Source organism: Alexandromys fortis, unplaced genomic scaffold (genome assembly GCF_014885135.2).
Source record: "Alexandromys fortis isolate MF-2015 unplaced genomic scaffold, M_Fortis_MF-2015_v1.1 scaffold_575, whole genome shotgun sequence".
Lineage (NCBI taxonomy): Eukaryota > Metazoa > Chordata > Mammalia > Rodentia > Cricetidae > Alexandromys > Alexandromys fortis.
In genome coordinates, this window is record NW_026068444.1 from 46,405 (window position 1) to 65,778 (window position 19,374).

General features: G+C 38.6%; 1 protein-coding gene across 2 annotated transcripts; it reads right to left on the reverse strand.

Moving 5' to 3' along the window:
- Nucleotides 1-3,511: 3,511 nt before the first annotated feature.
- On the reverse strand, nt 3,512-18,900 carry LOC126495712 (vomeronasal type-2 receptor 116-like). Of its 2 annotated transcripts, none has more exons than XM_050133307.1 (4): nt 18,160-18,900; nt 12,526-12,753; nt 6,986-7,113; nt 3,512-4,433 (listed from the first exon to the last, which is right to left on the reverse strand). In XM_050133307.1, exons 1-4 carry the CDS (start codon nt 18,883-18,885, stop codon nt 3,512-3,514), a joined length of 2,004 nt encoding a protein of 667 aa, XP_049989264.1. In that variant the 5' UTR covers nt 18,886-18,900. The 2 variants fall into 2 exon arrangements, with proteins under 2 accessions (XP_049989264.1, XP_049989262.1); XM_050133305.1 differs by having other exon boundaries at nt 3,512-4,416; nt 6,990-7,113; nt 12,526-12,736; nt 18,107-18,900.
- Nucleotides 18,901-19,374: the final 474 nt, after the last annotated feature.

Sequence of the window (19,374 nt, forward strand, 5' to 3'; positions counted from 1 at the left end):
TCTTCTACTTAGAGAAGATATGTTGTAAGTTTTCTAGTTTGAATTTGCCAGGCAATATAATTTACCATAGACACAATACTAAATGTAATAAATAGATTGTTGTTGAATATTATTTTAACTAGGTAACTAGGCAAAGATGTGTTACATTTGATTATTCTGCAGAATATTGCTGCAACTATGTAAGATGTGTTACTTTTGTTTGTGCTGTGTTTGTTTAACGATAAAAAGATGTGCTGCATTTGTTTTACATTGCCTGTCTACAGCATCTGATTGGTCCAATAAAGAACTGAACAGCCAGTAGCTAGGTAGAGCAAAGATAGGTAAGGCTNCCCCCTCCCTCGTCAGCCCAAAGAGCAATCAGGGTTCCCTGCCCTGTGGGAAGTTGAAGGACCACCCTCCTCCATCCAGGTCTAGTAAGGTGAGCATCCAAACTGCCTAGGCTCCCACAAAGCCAGAACGTGCAGTAGGATCAACATTGCCATTGTTCTTGAGTTCTAGGTAGTCCTCATTGTTATGTTCAGCGAGTCCGGTTTTATCCCATGCTTTTTCAGACCCGGGCCAGCTGGCCTTGGTGAGTTCCCAATAGAACATCCCCATTTGTCTCAGTGTCCTGAGTTCCTTGCTCGTGCTCTCTCTCCATCTGCTCCTGATTTGGCCCTTGAGATTTCAGTCCGTCATAAGTGGTTTTTAAAAATAAAGAAAACCAGCCTACAAATCACAATCCCAGAGAACATGGACAACAATGAGAACCCTAAGAGAGACATACATGGATCTAGTCTACATGGGAAGTAGAAAAAGACAAGATCTCCTGAGTAAATTGGGAGCATGGGGAACATGGGACATGGTTGAATGGGAGGGGGAAAGAAGGACGGTGAGCAGATTAAAATGCAGAGATCAATAAATAAAATCAATAAAAAGAGCATTTTGTTGTAGATGCTTATTGAATAAGGTCTTCTGCAAGAAGAGCACATGTAATAAGTGCTGAAACAACAATCCAGCTCCTGTCATATTCTTTCCACCTGTGTATCAAATCATTCCTCTCTCTTCTACATTCAACTCTTATAACTCCTAGCATGCATGAAGATCCTCTTAACATCCTCTGCAAGGTAGAATGTTGTTTTATCTTCATCTGCAGACTGAGTTCACTCTCTCACAAATATCCTGTATTTTCCTCTCACTACTCTACTGCCATCAAAACCATTCTTTCACCCAGATAGTAAAATAACAACTAAGACTTTATTTTGAGCACTTTGTATTTTAGAGCAGAAAGGTTACTTCCGCACCGCAGTATTACCTACTGGCTAGGTCTTCTGAGAGGAATGGCTGAGAGGTAAATTAGGGGAGACATTGTAGACATCATTAATAGTCATGAGAGGAAACCATGAAAGCTGTTCTGAAAGAAATAGGTCTTGCAATAGAATCCAATATTTGGTGGTTATAAACCAACTATGGATCTAACAGAATTCATGAAATATGAGTTTAGGAAGAATTTTCCCTGATATTTTAAAGAGAGATTCTCTCTGGTCTTAATAAAATTGGAATGCACTTGGGGAAAAAGATGCATCCCAATATCCCTGCGATAGAAGTCAAGATGGAGACAAAACCACAGCCACCATGACATCGTCCTTGGTTCTATTGTATGCAGGGAGAAAAGTGACCCAGACCCTGCAGAACTTCAGTATGCTGAATGTGAAGAACTTTGCTTTTAGAATCTGTCAGATTGATTCCTAGATAGGAAATGCACACTGAAGCTCCCCAGAGCCCAGCAAGAAAAAACAGATTTCACAGTACATTCTAGATGCTCTGATAAAATGACTTAGATTGGTGATGCACAGAAGTTGAATTCATTAATCACAGTTTTGCTGAGTGTTTTGAAAATCAGATCATATGGACCAGTGCCCCCTGAGGTCACTGTCTCTTTTTTGAATGAAGCCCTCAAGAGAGATGAAGACTGTTTCTTCTACTTGGAGAATATATGTTATAAGTTTTCTGGTTTGAATTTGCCAGGCAATATAAATTACCATAGAAACAATACTAAATTTAATAAACAGATGTCGTTGATAATTATTTTAACTACACAAAGATGTGTTACATTTGGTTGTTCTGCAGAATATTGCTGCAGCTATGTAAGATGTGTTACTTTTGTTTGTGCTGCATTTGTCTAACAATAAAAAGATGTGTTGCATTTGTTTCACATTGTCTGTCTACAGCATCTGATTGGTCCAATAAAGAACTGAACAGCCAGTAGCTAGGTAGAGAAAAGATAGGTAAGGCTGGTGGGCAGACAGAATAAATAAAAGAAGGCTCAGCTGAAAAGGCAAAGACAGGAAGAATGAGAGAAGAAGGTGGAGAGAGCATAGGACATGCCCAGGGCAAGAAGCCTGGCAGTCAACAGCCAGCCCGAGATAAGGGAGCAGTGAAAGGAAGATGGACAGAAGGGAGAAAGATAATGAGCCCCAAGGCAAAGGGAGATAGAAGAAAACAGGTCCCCAATCACCACTGGACCCAGCCTCCGATTTGGGCTATGGTATTCTACCAACCCTTTGGCTAAAACAGGGCACACAGGTATCAACAATCTGATATGCTAATTGTAACATTTCAAGGGCTATGCAAGTAACCATTGAGCTGCTTCACCACATAAGAGGCGTTAGCAATATTAACATGTCACACAAATGAAATGATAAAACTGTGAACAAGACATTTGCTGTACTAGTCATAAGTCCTCCTGCCCCTTCAGCAAATCCTACCAGCGTGTGCCACAAGAACCGGCCCAGGCAGCATGCAGGCTCACTCAGAGACCTTCTGCAGCTACTACATGGATTTCTCGGTGCTGCCTGAAAGCCTAATGCATCCCTCTCCCTACAACAATGAGAAAATATTTTTTACCACCTCCACATCTGAAAGACGTCTAATATCCAAAATATATGGAGAACTCAAGATACTATAAATCAAAAACAAAGACTACAATATTAAATGGGTCCTGAACTAAACAGAGAATTCTCAAAAGGGAAACTCAAATTGCTCAGAAACACTTAACAAGATGTTCTTTTTTCCTTGTCTCACTGTACATTTTTTTTTCATGTAGAGTGGTTGTTTCTTGGAGTCCTGTACTTTCTTGAAGGGAAATAGAGACAGAGTGAATTTGGAAGAAAGTATAGGGATGGATCATGTGAGTCTTTAATCTCAATGCTCACTGGCAGTTAAAGACACATATTCACTCAGTCATCAATAGATGGACTTTTAGTTTATTTTAAATCTGATTGTATATTAAAGAAAGAAAAAGTCTTCTACAATGCAGCAATGTCCAATAGGCAGGTCTTGTAAACTAAGTGGATGAATGGAAGGTTACAAGAGATTACGTTCAGAACAGTAGTATGTGTGTCAGTTCTTGACATCTCCATTAGAAGAAACAGTGAGAGTCACTAGCTAATGCATACATCTTTCATTGTATCATAACAGGTGGTTTTGTACCAAAACTACAGCTGTCACTTTCAATTTAGGAAATGGTAGTTCAGGAAGATGCTTTCTCCCTTAACTTTTTAAGAGAATTTCTTTCTGGTCTTAACAAAATTATATAGCACTTGGGGATAAAGATACACCCCAGCAAGCCTGCACTGGAGGCCAAGATGGAGAAGACCTCCACAGCCACCATGACCTTGCCCTTGGTGCTATGGTAGGCAGGAAGAAAGGAAACCCAGACACTAAAGAATACCAGCATGCTGAATGTCAGCAACTTGGCTTCATTGAATGTGTCAGGGAGATTCCTGGCCAGGAAAGCCACAATGAAGCTCCCTAATGCAAGGGTACCATGGTATCCCAGGACACAATGAAATGCAATCATTGAGCCCTTGCTACATACAATGATGATGTGGCTGTGTTCACTCTTGGCATCAATTTCAATAAATGGAGGAGAAACTCCCAGCCAAATTGCACAGAGAATGATTTGGATGAGGGTACAGATGACAATGATGAAATTGGATGCCCTTGGAATCAGGTAGAACCTCATCCTTCTTCCAGGGGTTGTGACTTTGAAAGCCAGAAGCACAGTCACTGTTTTGGCCAACACAGTAGAAACAGCCACACTGAATACCACTCCAAATGTGATTTGCTGCAGGATGCACTTAGCTGCATTGGGATGACCAATAAAGAGCAAGGGACACAGGAAGCAAAAGATGAGTGAGACGAGCAAGGTGTAGCTGAGATTCCGGTTATTGGCCTTCACAAGTGGAGTGTCATGGTGCTTTATGAAGATTCCAAGAACCACAGATGTGAACGCAGTGAAGCACAAGGCCATTAAGGTCAGAGCAATCCCCAAGGGGTCTTCATAGGTCAGAGAGCTCACAGTTTTGTCAATGCAATGGATATGTTCTGCATTGGCATACTGGTCCTCTGGACACTTTACACACTGATCCACATCTGATGGAGAAAAAAAACTATGATTAGTGAAATCTTGAACATTTTTCTTTACATTTTAATAATTATGTGTTGAAATGAGCATTGCAATATCTGCACTTTTGCTGAGGAGGACATTGAAAGATAATGCTGCCTAGCAAAACTTCCATTTCACAATACTCATTCCTTATCTCTTCATGGAATGAATCCAAACAATCACTACTTTTTCTATTAAATGTGTGTTAATGTCATCATTTGTCATGTTATATTGAAAGATGTTTTTAGTAGAAAGACAGGAGATAGAGAATGAGGGAGAAGGGAACAGAACAAAGGAGAGAAGGAGTGGATATTTGGGCCAAGAAGACAAATCTTTCTCTGATTCGAGTAGAAACAGGTAATTTATAAAGGTAAAAGGGTTACCCCATTTTAGGATAAAGTGTTAAATTTGATTATCATGTTAATTAGGACAGTCATGAAGGATTTTTGTTAGCTTGACCTCACATTTTGATATCTGGACAATGATAGTCAATCTCAGGTGGAGGAAGTGGATGATTAAGGCAATAGATCTTGGTGACTAGCTTTGAGAATGTAATTGTCTTAGGTTTCATATTGCTTTGAAGAGAAATGATGACCATGGCAACTCTTTTAAAGAAAAACATTTAATTGGGTGTCCTATAGTCATAAGCCAGGCTTTGTTAGCTTCCACGGAAGGCCTTATCATTTCTGAATGAAGATAGGACTGGATGTGAGGGAAAGAAGGGATTGAAAAAAGAGAAAGAAGGAGAAACTATGGTTGTTGTATGAAATGAATAAATGAAAAAAACACCCACCATCCTATGAGCTTACTTAAAACAGGCTAGCAAATAAACAACAATGAAAACAAATGTAGAAAAGAAGCAATAGCTCTATCACTGAAGGTAGAAACCTCTCTACATATTTGACATTAAAAAGCCCTACATCTTGATGCCATCAACTTGTGAACAGACAAGCTCCTTTCTTCTTTCTTTTCTGTGAGATACAGACCCAGAGTGTACTCAAGGGGGAAATAGATACAGATATAGCACCATGAGGACAATAACAGGAGAATACTCAAGTAAGAGTGATAACACAGTCAATGCCATTTACTCTTATAAATTTTTTCATTTAAAGCCAATTCACTAGATGCTGTTTATTACTTTGGTGTATCTTGTATGTCTGAGTGCATAGAGGCCAGATGGTTTGGGAGGTCCTTCTGTTTATGTGTTGCTCCTATTGGACAATGAATTAAGGACTGCTTTGGGCCTGCGCAGGGAATAAAGGTAGGCAGAGAAAGTGAGGCAGAATGCTGGGAGAAAGGAAGTAGAAGGAGAGAGAAGCAATGGAGCTGCTGCTAGGGACAGATGGTTGAAAACTTTACCCAGTAAGCCACAGCCATATAAATATGGCTTTATATTTATAATAATAGTATTTATATTCTACATATAAATAGAAATAGGTTAAATTATTATGTAAGAGTCACTCAATTAGAAGCTAAACGTAATGGGCCAAATAGTGATTGAATGAATACAGTTTCTATGGAATTATTTCAAGTCTGGGCAGTTGGGATGAACATGCAGTCTCCCCCAACAGTCAGAAGACAATTTCTAGGAGTTCATTACTTCTATTTATTAAATGAGTTTTGGGGTTGAACTCATAATTAGCTGTAGTAGCAAGGGATTTAATTACTTTGCCATATTATTGGCCATTAATATGATTTAAAGACTTTTATTTTATTAAATGGGGTGAGAACCATAGAGAAAAACAATATGTCTGTCATCTCTATATACCCAACACTAAACAAATATCATTTGACTAATAAGAGCTTGTATGTAACAACACCATTCTGATAATTGTGACTAAGGTACTTTCATACTAAACTGTTTTAATATGATATTTGTGACATTATTAAATGGGTGCTATACATAAAAATATTGAATGTAGGACTCCTCATATATTCTATATCATGTCTTAGTACTTATCAATATTCCCTAGAGTTCAAATCACATTGATCCTTTGAAAAGAGGGTCTCTGAATATTGCTTAAAGTCTTCTGTCTTATATTTAACTCTTTCTGATTTAACTGTACAAGTAATTATTCCTGTTTTCATTAACCATACAGAGAACTTGCAATTGGTTCCTGACACCCAAATAACAGAGTTCTGTAGTGAGAGGCTGTTAGAAGGACCTCGCACACCAGAGTTCAGTGGATTTGATATCTCATTCCAATCCTCACTGATTCTTCAACATACATGGTGCCTATAAGTGTCAGTAGGAACACATACTCACGAGCAGTTAGATTAAATAATCACTAGGAAAGACCTTGTTCAGATTTCTCTTACACTGCAGCTTGAACATCAAAACTGTTTCTTTGAGAAACTGACATATGCCATGAATTTTCAGTGAATCAAAGATGTATGTCATAGCAAACAGTGTGACTTAAAGGGGCACTGGTATTGATCACATTCCAATAAATCTAACTTAGGAAAGGGGTATATTCTATCTGTGCAGCAGATTTTAGACCCTTTGTATGTTAGAGAGGATGATCAACGTGAAGGGTTTATCTTGGCAGCAAATACTCACTTGTATCATTAGAAATTTCATTTTCTGGGCAGGGACTGCAATCAAAACAGCAGGCTGCCATTCCCTTCTGCCTGAACTTTCTGAATCCAGGACCACAATCAGCACTGCACACAGAGGGTGGCATCTGAGGAAAATTAGACACATGCTGATATACAATGAGACCTGCCTATTCATTCCATAACTACTTTAAATTACCTTGAAAAATATCAATAATTTTATTTTACATACACCAAAGAGTGACCATATTTCACTTAGCATATTATAGAATGCCAATTTATGTGAAAGTGTAGAAACAATTTAATATAAAATTGATAGCATCACATTGCTGGAAATTTAGGAAGAAGAATGAGTTGTTCACTCTGGACAAATAAACATGACAGAGCATGTGAAGTGTTTTTTTCTAATTAATATTTGCAACTTGACACAAAGTACATTTTAAATATAGAGGGAACCTTAACCAAAAAAATCATTCCATTGGATTAACCTGTCATTATAACTGCAAAAACATTTTACTCATTGGTATTTGATGTAGGAGTGCTCAGTCCACTGTGGGCAGTTCTGTCCCCTAGGCAGGCTGTATGAGGAATCAAATAGAAGAAGCCAGTAAGCAGTGCTCCTTCAGGATCTGTACTTTGTTGCAGTCTTCAGATTCTTGCCTTGTCTTCCCTCAACTTTAACCCACGAGTCAAACCAGCCTCCCTTCTCACTTTGCTTATGGACTGTTTAATCACAGCAATAGCATAGCAAGCTGGGATGAATGGAGAAATCAAATCTGAGATAGCACACATGAACTCCACTAAAATCACCCTGCAAAGCATGACATAGTGTAAAAAATAGATGAATATGTAGAGCCTGGTGCATTTCTAGTGATGAATTGCTGAGTTGATGTGCACTGAGATGGAAGGTGGAGTGTTTCCTGAGAATAAAGTGCCTGACACAGGCTGCAGACACTGCAGAACATGGATAAAAGTTAAATAACTTGAGGTTAATTGAATGATTTCTTAAAGTTTAAAATAAAAAATCTTCATATCATTAAAAAACCTTGATAGGGGGCTGGAGAAATGGCTCAGAGGTTAAGAGCACTGGCTGCTCTTCTAGAGGTCCTGAGTTCAATTCCCAGCAACCACATGGTGGTTCACAACCATCTATAATAGGATCTGGTGCCCTCTTCTGGCAGAACACTGTATACTTAATAAATAAAGTCTTAAAAAAAAACCTTGATAGGGATCTTTATGCTGCTTCAGAAAGCTGCTAATACTGCAGCCTCACATTGCATGCTCTCTTCAGTGCTGAGTTTAGTGTTGAAACTGCAGTGTCTCCTGTGCACAAGCTCTTTCACATTCTCCACAATATGGTTAGCGACAAACATTCCTTTGTTTTCTGCCTCCTTGAATGAGGGTTTCACAGTGTAGTGGTAGACCTCACTCCTTCTGTAGACTAGGCTGACTTCGATCCCACAAGGATATGCCTCTTCTTCCTCCTGAATGCTGGGGTTAAACATGTATGCTACCAGTGGACATATTTCTCCCCTTCTTTTCTATTTTTCATGGTTGCAATTTCCTTTTATACTTACTAAGATATTAAGAACAATTTTTAATGAGAGGGGAGAAGATGTACATACTTGTCTACTTTTTGCCCGTGTATTTTGAAGTGTGGTATCTATATGCATCTTTAGCTGGCTTGGACTTGTTATGTAGACCAGACTTGCAATAAAAAAAAAACCAGGGCTTTGACTGTCTCTGCCTCCCAAAAGTTTAGATTAATATATATACATCAACATACAACTGACCTCACTTAGGATTGTAATGGAAATTCTTGAGTTTCTCTTCATGTAGGACAATGTTGTCAAATGCTTTGCCACAGAAAACATTTTTAAAGTTATCAGGCAAGAAAATATTAATTAATCAAAAGAAAACATGATTTAGTCAAGATGTAATCTTTCTTTTGTGTCTGATTTTTTTATTTTAACTCTGAATTAATGCTGAAATTGTTATGTGCACTTTCTGCACATATTTGGATGATCCTCTAGTTGTATCCATGAGTCTTTATATGTGCCACGTTTACATCTGCCTATGTTGAACCAAACTTGTATCTCTGAAATGCAGTCATCTTTACCAGAGGAGCAGATATTTCTGTTGTCTCGTTGAGGTTTTGTGCTTTTTTTGTTTAATTTTCTTTTTTGCAGAATGAGGTTGGATATTTGCTTAGTGGGTTATGGAAGGGTTATTGCCAAACTTGATGTTTATGTATTTTGACTAGAGAATGGGAAGATTAACAGTAAATTGGTATTGAAAATTATTAACTAATTGTAATTGCTCATTGTTGTTATTGCAATATTTGATATTTTAAAGTTATCTGTGTGGTGTTCTAGTGCTGTCTTTATATACTTTGATCACTTGTATTTATCTTATTTTTGAGGTTCTATTAGTTTTTCAGGCGTCTTCCATAATAGTGGTAGAATGGTTGTGAATTCCAATAATTTATGTTCATCATTGAATTTTGCTCTAACTCTGTATTAGTTACGGGTTTTAGGAGTAACAAATTTACAGAACAAAACTGTCTCTGTTTCTGTCTCTATCTCTGGCTCTCTCCTCTATATATACACATATGCAACTTATTAGAATGTCTTGTGATCTAGCTAACCCAATGATTGCTGGATATGAATGGAAAGTTCGAGAATCCAACAACTTCTCAGTCCATGAGGCTTAATGCCTCAGCTGATCTCCATTATACACTGGAATCCCAAAGAAATACCCTTAATGCCAGTGAAATAATAAACTTGGGAACAAGCACACAAAGAGCAAATGTTTTCTTTTTTTATTTTCTTATATGTGATACAGCAAAGGGTGTATCCAAGATAAGTGGTTGATTTTCCTAAATGAAATAATCTGGATTAAAGTTGTGTCTTCCCAACTGAAAATCCAGATAAAAAACTTCTTTCCACACTTAAAAGATCTCAATTAATAGCAGGCTCTCTCTCTCTCTCTCTCTCTCTCTCTCTCTCTCTCTCTCTCTCTCTCTGTCCTTCGGCCTTCCTTTCTCTATATCATACTTCTTTTCCTTTATATTTTGTTTTGTTTTTAACTACAAGGTTTATCTTTCACCCTGGCTGTCCTGGATCTCACTGTGGAGACCAGGTTGTCCCCCAATTCAGAGATCCACCTGCCTGTGCCTCAAGAGTTCTGTGATTAAAGGCATGCACCACCCCTCCTCTTTGTAAGGTGTTTGCTTCCTATCTCAAAGGTAAGATATGCATAAGAAGTGGATCATACCACTTCACATTAAGCAAAATTACCTTTCAGTTTTCCTCTGCATATTTGGGTTTCATTGAATTCTAAATACTGTCAACTTGATACTCAAGAGGAGGCAACACAGTCTCCTTCATTTATGAAAGATAACTTTGTTGGATATAGTATTTGGGGTGTGGCAGTTATGAATCTAACTTCTTCAATTCTATTACTGATACTGTCCTGTTTTCAGAGAGTTCATGAAAAAAACTATTGTAATCCAGGTGGGGAATTTCTATGAAATGGATTTCTTTCCTGAAGCCTTCAACTTCTTCTCTTTGTCCTGTTATTTTGAATTCAAAGTAAACTATATCAGGGGAAGGTTCTCTTCTGATATCATGTGTTTTGTATTTAAATGCCTCCTGTTTCTAGATAGCCATATGTCCCACTGTATTCTGGAAAGTCACTGTTACATATTGTTGGATATACTGTTGATGCTCATGGTGTATCCTTCTTCTCTTCTGGCAATAGGTTAAAAATTGGATACTTTAATTTTATCCCCTTGGTCTCACACATCTTTTATTTTTTCTTATTTTTATCTTCATCATAGTTTCAGATCTCTATTTTCAGCCTGGTCTTCGAGTCTTGCCACCCGGTCATCATCTTGAAGTATTCTGTTAGTGACACTTTTCACTGATATTTTTAAGTGATTTCATTTGTCTTTCCTTTCCATATTTTAGTTTGAAATTTTTCATTATTTTGTACCTTTTGGGATGTATCTGTCACATGCTCACACAGTTCCATATTGTGTGCAAGTTTTTGTGAAATCCTTGCTTTGTTCTGGAGGTTGTTTGACTTTCAATGTCATCTTTGAATTCTTTGTTCAGTACTTCATTGAACACACTCTTGTTTAAACTTCTGACTCTAATATTTTTTGCATGGATGTGTTCATAGGTTCTTCACTTGTGTATTGAAATTTGCATATCTAGGAGTATAGCCCTGGTTGCATTGTTCGTAATCCTCTGGATTCTTGCAGTGGATCTTTTCATAATGCTCAAGGGAGGCTAGCTTACAACACATGTGAAATTTCATTGCTGCTCTCTGAATGGACATGTAGTTCAGCAGTTAAACCTTCAGATCAAATGTCCTTTTTCCTAAGAATGACTCTCCTCATCACTCTGAGAAAGGATATTAACTGTAGATCTCATACTACCTGGGCAACCTGAGATATAACTTCAGATAAAACTTGAAGTCTCTCTTGAAGTCAACTCCTTTAAAGTTCTAGCCACTTTGTAGTTTGGGAGTTTGAATTAGATACCTTAAAATCACCTTCATGAGAATTCTTATCTATAACATGCATAGAACCCATAGTGGAATATATCATTTATAAATTTTCAAAAGCAAATTTCTTTACTACCAATACCTACACACAAAGAGATAAGGAAACTGGATACACAATTGTGTGTTTGGGGTAAACTATGAAAGAATTCATGGGATCAAGAATTGTTCATCTAGTGAGAAATTTCTTTTACAGTATAAGCTTCAGGGCTAGAGAAATGGCTCAGCTGTCAATAACAATTGCTCTTCATGAGCAGATGCAAGATTCGTTTATAGTTCACGCTGTGTGGAACCAAGTTGTCTCCGGTTTTGTAGAAATCAAAATAATTGTTCTGACATGCATATGCACCACATATTCCAGTACTGCACAGAAACATGCCGAAAAAACTTATACCAACAGAAAAGAAAAAGACAGAAAGATAAAACAAGATTACAATTCATAAGGTTTCTAAATGGGTCAAAAGATGTTATGGCAATGCATGGCTAGATGTATTCGCAATTTAGAACCTGTTGGCAAAAACGCTTAAAGCAAATTATATAATAAAAATGAATGATTGGCATATATTTATTTTTCTCCTCCCTTACAATTAGCCCCAGTCTTTCAGTATCTGTGTCAGAGGTGCAGCAGAAAAGAGGAAAACCACTTTGTAGTTATCAGAATGGGACCAACAGAATATCTCTCAATTGCAGGAAATAAAATTTAATAGTGGTAACCACCAGGTTGCTATTTATTTTAAAAGCTTGAAACATGTTCTGGTATGATAAAAATCACAGTATATATGTATGAAATCCTGAAACAATTCATAAAATGTCACATCAAAAAAGTATAAAGAAGAAACATTTTGTAGGAGGCTAAAAAATGACTCCTAAAGTGACAATCTATTTTTACTAACTTACATGGAAGCACAAGTGTACCCACGAAACAGTGTTACTGCTGTGTAATGTAAATCAGTACATTAAGTCAGACCTACCTGTCTCCTTCCTGTGGCCCACTCTATAGCGTCTTCATATAAGTGGAGCTGTTGACCATGTGGGAAATATGGGCTAAACATTCCTATCTTCACCTTAAGTCCAAGCCCATTTGGGAAATTCCAAATCTGGAAAATGTCATACTCTGGCTGCAGTTTTTCTTTCTGGTTCATGTTCACTCTGTCCCCAACTGGATTAGTGAAGTGGGCCTTCCTAATTAAGGAGTACAACTGAAAGACCGGCAGCATTCTTTAGTGAGTGTGCCCTTCCTTGAAGTCAGAAAATATATTCTGATTTAATCTTCAATGCAACTCTCCTGAATGTGCCCATGTGAGAAATCTCAATGAAAGCAAGTAGATAAATGAAAATATAATAACGGTCCTAAAATTTTATTTTTTCAGAGGAACTAGCAAACATAAGCACAGACATACATGAAGACACCAATTGTAAGTATTAAATACTCATAAACACATACATACACAGACTCATATTCATACATAGATACATACATAATACAGGCACATACTATATACACATACATACACCTGAACCCAAGAAAGAATATGAACATAGAGACACACAGAGACAGACTTATGCACTCACACACAGAGAAAGAGAAACCACAAAAACATACACAGGCCTATAAACATGCTCACAAATTCATAGATAAATATGCACAAGGAGACATACACAGACATAAAGAGCGATGCAGGGAGACATTGACACAGACAAATTTATCCTCAAATGCAAAGACAGACAGATACACATACAAAGGAACAGAAACACAGACATACATAAGTACAACACATTCACCAAAATACGCTCATACACAGTAATACAAATACGGACAAGTGCAAGCACAACCACAAAAACACAAATCACACATTTTGGCACTTGTAGACAGATGCACTGACAAATACACATAGGGATATGAAGGTGAAGGCATAAGTCACAAACAATCCCACACCAGTTTGGAATTATGATTAATAGAATGGTTATTTATTTAAAGGGGAAAAAACTTACAGATCACAGACCCAGACAACAGCCCTCTGTGCAATCAGGCCAGAAGCGGAGCAGGAGGTAAGAGAGAAAAAAGGACAGTCCATTGATAGCTCCTATTAGGCTGAGAATTATTATAAGTAGGCACTGTGAAGGCAAATTTTTCTCTATCCTTTTCTTGTAATGGTATAGTGAAAAAACAATCTTTCAAAACAATAACTATAAGAGGCCATCCTTTTGGTAATAGAGAAGGCAAAGGAATTCCAGATTGTAGTGGGCCCATAGGTTGAATTACCTTGTTGACAGCTCTTAAATCTGTTACCATTCTCCATTTAACAGATTTCTTTTTTTACAACAAACACAGGAGAATTCCAAGGGCTGGTTGATTCTTCAATATGGTGAGCATCTAGTTGCTCTTGCACCAGCTGTTCCAATGCCTGAAATTTATCTTCAGCTAGAGGCCACTGTTTCATGCATATTGGCTTCTCAGTTAGCCATTTTAAAGGTAGGACTGTTGGTACCTCTAAAGGTTTGGTATTTGCTGTATGTTCTTGTACAGCCTGAATGGCTGCTGACCTTTTTCCACATAATACCTCATCATATCCTTCCCAGAATTATGAGTTCCTGGAACTACAGGAATGTTAATCTGGGTATTCCGTTGCTGTAGCAGGTCACGGCCCCATAAATTTATGGCAATATTGGCTATATATGGCCTTAGTCTTCCTATTTGCCCTTCGGGCCCTATGCATTCAACCCATCTTGTGCTCTGTTTTACACGAGATAGGGTTCCAATTCCCAGGAACTGAACATCTACCTCTTGAAGAGGCCAATTCGGATGCCAAGATTCTGGAGTAATGATACTTACATCCGTACCTGTGTATAATAAGCCTTCAATAAAAGTGCCATTTATACAGACTCTTAGCTTTGGTCTTTGATCGTTAATAGAAGTCTGCCAAAATATACGTTTACTCTGTCATTCTGGGTTTTTTGACTCATCCTCCACACGTAATTTAGACCAGTATTACTTTTTACAGCAGAAATTGGAGCTTTTAATTTTCTTGGTGAGGCATGTTCTCCACTGTGACTGGGAATGACTGGGCCACTGTTGGCTTGGCGGCCTGCGAGAGGCCCCTCAGGATGATATTGGGTTGCCCTGTCTGTCTGTTGTTGACCTGCATTTGTTGGACCAATGTTGACCTTTACCGCATCTCCTACATATACCTGAAGGCTGAGGTCTCCTATTTTTGTCATTCCCAGAGGAGATATTATTCCTAGAAATTCTTTGCCTGCAATCCCTTTTCAGATGTCCTAATTTACCACAATTAAAACACCTGGCAGTTTGATGTCTCCTCATTGCTTTGGAAATCGTTTCTCCTACCCAAGTGTCATCATTATAGCTAAACGTCTCAACATTCATCGTATGCTGAATCCATTCGTCCATAGGTTCTGATCTAGACTTTAAAGGCCCAATTAACTTTTTGCATTCTATGTTTGCATTCGTAAAAGCTAGAGATTCAAGAAGTATTCGTCTAGATTCTGGGTCTGTTACCCCTATGTCTAGAGCCTTAATTAATCTTTGCAAAAAGTCAATAAAGGGTTCTCTCTGTCCCTGCCTAATACTGGTATATGATTCAACCCTTTTTTCTGGATCTTGTATCCTATTCCAATCATTTAAAGCTGCTTGGTGACATAGACACAGTACTTCTTCGTCATAAAGAGCTTGGACCTGTGGATCAGCATAATCTCCTGCACCAAGAATTTGATTTTGGGAAACCTCAACACCTTTTGCTCTTCCTTGATGTTCCATATGTTTGGATTCTTCTCTGAAATAGATTCCAAACATCAAGGAAGGTCCATTATCTAAAACTGCAGACACTAACTGGTGGAAATCATGGGGGGTAGCTCTAGCATTAGAAGCTCAAGTCCTTATCATTTCCTTAACATATGCAGAGTTGAAGCCAAAATTAACAATAGCTTGCTTAATTTCTTTCAGATCATTCATTGTTATTGGCGTCCATCTAGCTTCTTTGACTCCCTTTGAGCCTTTAGAAGTTGACGCTTTGTCAGAATTAAGTATAGGGTATGTTGCTAAGACCCTGGGTAAGCCAGTTCTAATAGCTGGTGGCGGCATTGTATCCTGTCCTTGTGCCTCCTTAATCTGTTCACCAGCTCCAATAATTTCTCCAATCTTTTCAGATCTTTTTTATCATTGTCTCTCTTATATCCTGAATCTCCTGACCTGTATATATTTCTAGTGATTTGACTGAGGTATCAATTTTTTGGTCCCCATTCTGCACCTGTGATTCCAAAGCTTTAATTTTTTTTCCTTCAAAGATAACATGTCCTCCTTAAACTTTTCTTGTATATCATGTAGATTCCCATCTTAGAGGTACATTCTGCTACCTTATCAAAACTTTGTGATATCGTCTGAATGTCAAATTCAACAGCCTGAATCCTTTCAGGTAACTTTCTAGTACCCTTGGATATGGAGTCAATTTTGTTATCATAGTATCCACTTGTTCAGATAACCTCTGATTTTCAATAATTTTAATCCTGTCAATTAGTTGTTCATTATTAGTTCGTAAAGATTCCATCGTTCTTAGGAGTGCCATATTCTTCCTTAATGATAGAATATGGAAAAGAAAACTGAAACCCAGTAACAAGCAAATTAATGTATCCCCATAATTATATAAACCTTATATGATGTAATCCATTGTATTAGTAAACAAAGCAGTAAAATTTGCGTTAGAAACAAAAACCGCCATAGTACCTATTATCCAGCAGGTGGCGCTGTTGCCGAGTCGTGACAAAAATGGGATCCTGTTTCAGGGTCCGCCTTAGTAGATGTTAAAAACTGGAAAATGCAAGTTTCTCAACAAAGTAAATGTAATTAAATCAATTCCATAGATGGAACCAGAAACCCAGAATCCAGGGGTAGAGAAGAGCAACCTGGAAGCCACTAATGCCTCCACATGACAGAGTCACTCCGAGGGGTTGCAGCTTTCAGCAACTGCTTGCGCTCTGGTTCGCGCCACTCAAGCGCTGCACTTGCAACGGAGATTTAAAAACAACTCAGAAAAGAGCAAACTACGCAGGCCTGTGGAGTTTAAATCCATGTGGGGAGGCAAACGATAGGGTGCATGGGGACTTGAAGTCAATCTGAGGTGTCTAAAGGGAAAATATAAAGAACTGCAGCAAGAAAAGCCACTGCATTATAATTTATGTTAAACTGCTGGCTCCACGCACAAGGCACAGGCCACAAGGCACAGGCTGCAGCTGAGATAGGGAGGGCTCGTGCCAAGCCGAGCTGGCGGCTGAGAAGGGGAAGGAGGGGTCCTAAAACCAAACGTTGGGCGGCAGATGAAGATGAAGGTATAAGTCACAAACAATCCTACACCAGTTTGGAATTATGATGATGTGGGAGTGATTTCTTTCTAATCTGTTGTCTTCATTGGCTAATTCATAAAGAACTGCCTAGGCACATTTGATAGGCCAACCCTTAGGTGGGTAGAGTAAACAGAACAGAATGCTGGGAGAAAGAAGCTGAGTCAGGAAGTCACCATGATTCTCCCACTCCAGACAGAGGCAGGTTAAGATCTCCCCTGGTAAGCCACATTGTGGGTTACACAGATAATTAGAAATGGGTTGGGTCAATATGTAAGAGCTAGTCAATAAGAGACTAGAACTAATGGGCCAAGCAGTGTTTAAATGAATACAGTTTCCATGTAATTATTTCAGGGCATAAGCTAGCCATGCAGGTGGCCGGGTGCAAGGGACGCAGCCCCGCCACTCCTATTGCAACATTATGATTAATAGAATGGTTATTTATTTAAAGGGGAAAAAACTTACAGATCACCGTCCCAGACAACAGCCCTCTGCGCAATTAGGAAGGGAGTCTAGTCGCCAGAAGCAGAGCAGGAAGTAAGAGAGTCATAGGAGGGAAGTAGCCGCGTTTTTAAAGTGAGAGACCACGCCCCAATGGGCTGATATCTCAATGGCTATTGGCTGGACAAGCGGAAGGACCTCACGCAACAGAGAGAGACACACAGAAACCAACCCATAGAGAAACACATTGGAAAAAACCAATTTATTCTGACTTATAAAGACAGGCTGAGATGCAGATAGATAGAAACACATATTTAACAACCAATCAACATACCCAGAAGAACAGAGAAACCCACAACCATCCACCCATCCACTATAAGAACCATCCATTCACATACACTTGAGTTTTCCAGAGCCCTGAGTTGGGGCAGAATCAGTTTAGAACACATGTGCAAATGATGCCCTACACTGATTACCACATATCTGACAATTAAAAATGAAAAGCTCATCTTTTAATCATGGAGAGGATTAATGAAAAAGACTCCCATGTCTCCAGTATTAGAACTGGGGTGAAGATAGTCAGGTGCTCTATAACAGAATCACTGATTTTTATTGAGAAATTGTGTCTCCCACCCCACAAAGTTTGCAATTGAGATTTTTCCAAACATCTAAATTTAATTACTCAAGAGGAAAAAATGTTTAAAAATCTTTCCTAATGGGGAAATATATCATAACCCACTAGAATGGGATAGCAGAGACTCTAATAAAGAGTGATATAGAAAACAATGAGTATCATCAAATAGAAATATCACCTTCAAGCAGTTAGGCAAGTGTACTTCCTGATTGCCCATTGGCTGAAGTAGCATCTCATGGTAGACATGGGCCATAGTATATACAGCATTGTATATGTCATAGCTGTCATCACTAAAAGCCATGTCGAATGTCTGTGCAATCAGCCATTCCAATGAGCTGTTGGATGAGCAGTTCCTCAGTGTCTTACACATAGAAGCCGAGACTCCACAGTTAAAGTTCATCCATTCCAGCCCTGCCAGGTATTCATCTGAGTATTTGAGAGGGTTCACTCTCTGGATCAAATTTTTAAAACCAGAAATCTCAGCATGGTGGTGTGCAAATGCTAGAGTCCCATGGAACAATTCAGGCAAGAAGTCACTCTTACTTGTAGTGACATCGAACTGTGAGGTGGTGACCCATATTTTCTGTATACCTTGAGATGTCCATATTCTAAAGCTGGCAGATAGAGTACTATCTCTTTCACCATAAATGATAACAACATTCGAGGATGACGTCCAGATTTGTTTAAAATACACTTTAGCTCTTGACATGTACAAATCCATTTGGAACGGAATCATGTTAACAAAGGCAAAGCAGAGCATATTTTTTTCCATCTCTGTACTCAAATATGAGAAAAATTGGATACCCTGATCATTGTCTGAGATGGTCAGTCCAACCCAATTCCAGCTGAAGTGAAGTATGAGGGAGACCATGGCCAGAGGTAGAGATGTGTCCTCAGGGGCCATTTGATACAGAAAAGGAAATTGTTCACGATCGCTCAGGGTAGGATGGAAGGGTCCATAGGTAAGCTGAAGGAACTAGAAAACAGGGAACAGCATGTGGTAAACGACTTGTTAAACCCACTTTTCTGCCAAGAGTTCTAAATCACACCCTTGCCTGTTACTCTTCCCTTATCTCTACTTCAAAAAGGGAAATACAGAAGTCCCCTAAGTCTCTGAATAGTACCCATGGACTAAACAGTTTGAGATAAGTGTACTCCAGCCTCTTCTCACAACTTTTCTTAGCACCTGAGAGTGTCACCAATGGAGACAGGATTTCTTGCCAACCCATGACCACAAAAAAATCTCACCTGATAAGGATAGAGGCTTTGCATGGCTGTTGCATCCATAGAAGATACTACCCAGCTTGGTCCAGAAAGCATAACTATACATGTGGCCCAGTTTTTACAGTGATAATTAGGATACGCACCACCAGTATTACGTATATAATAATAA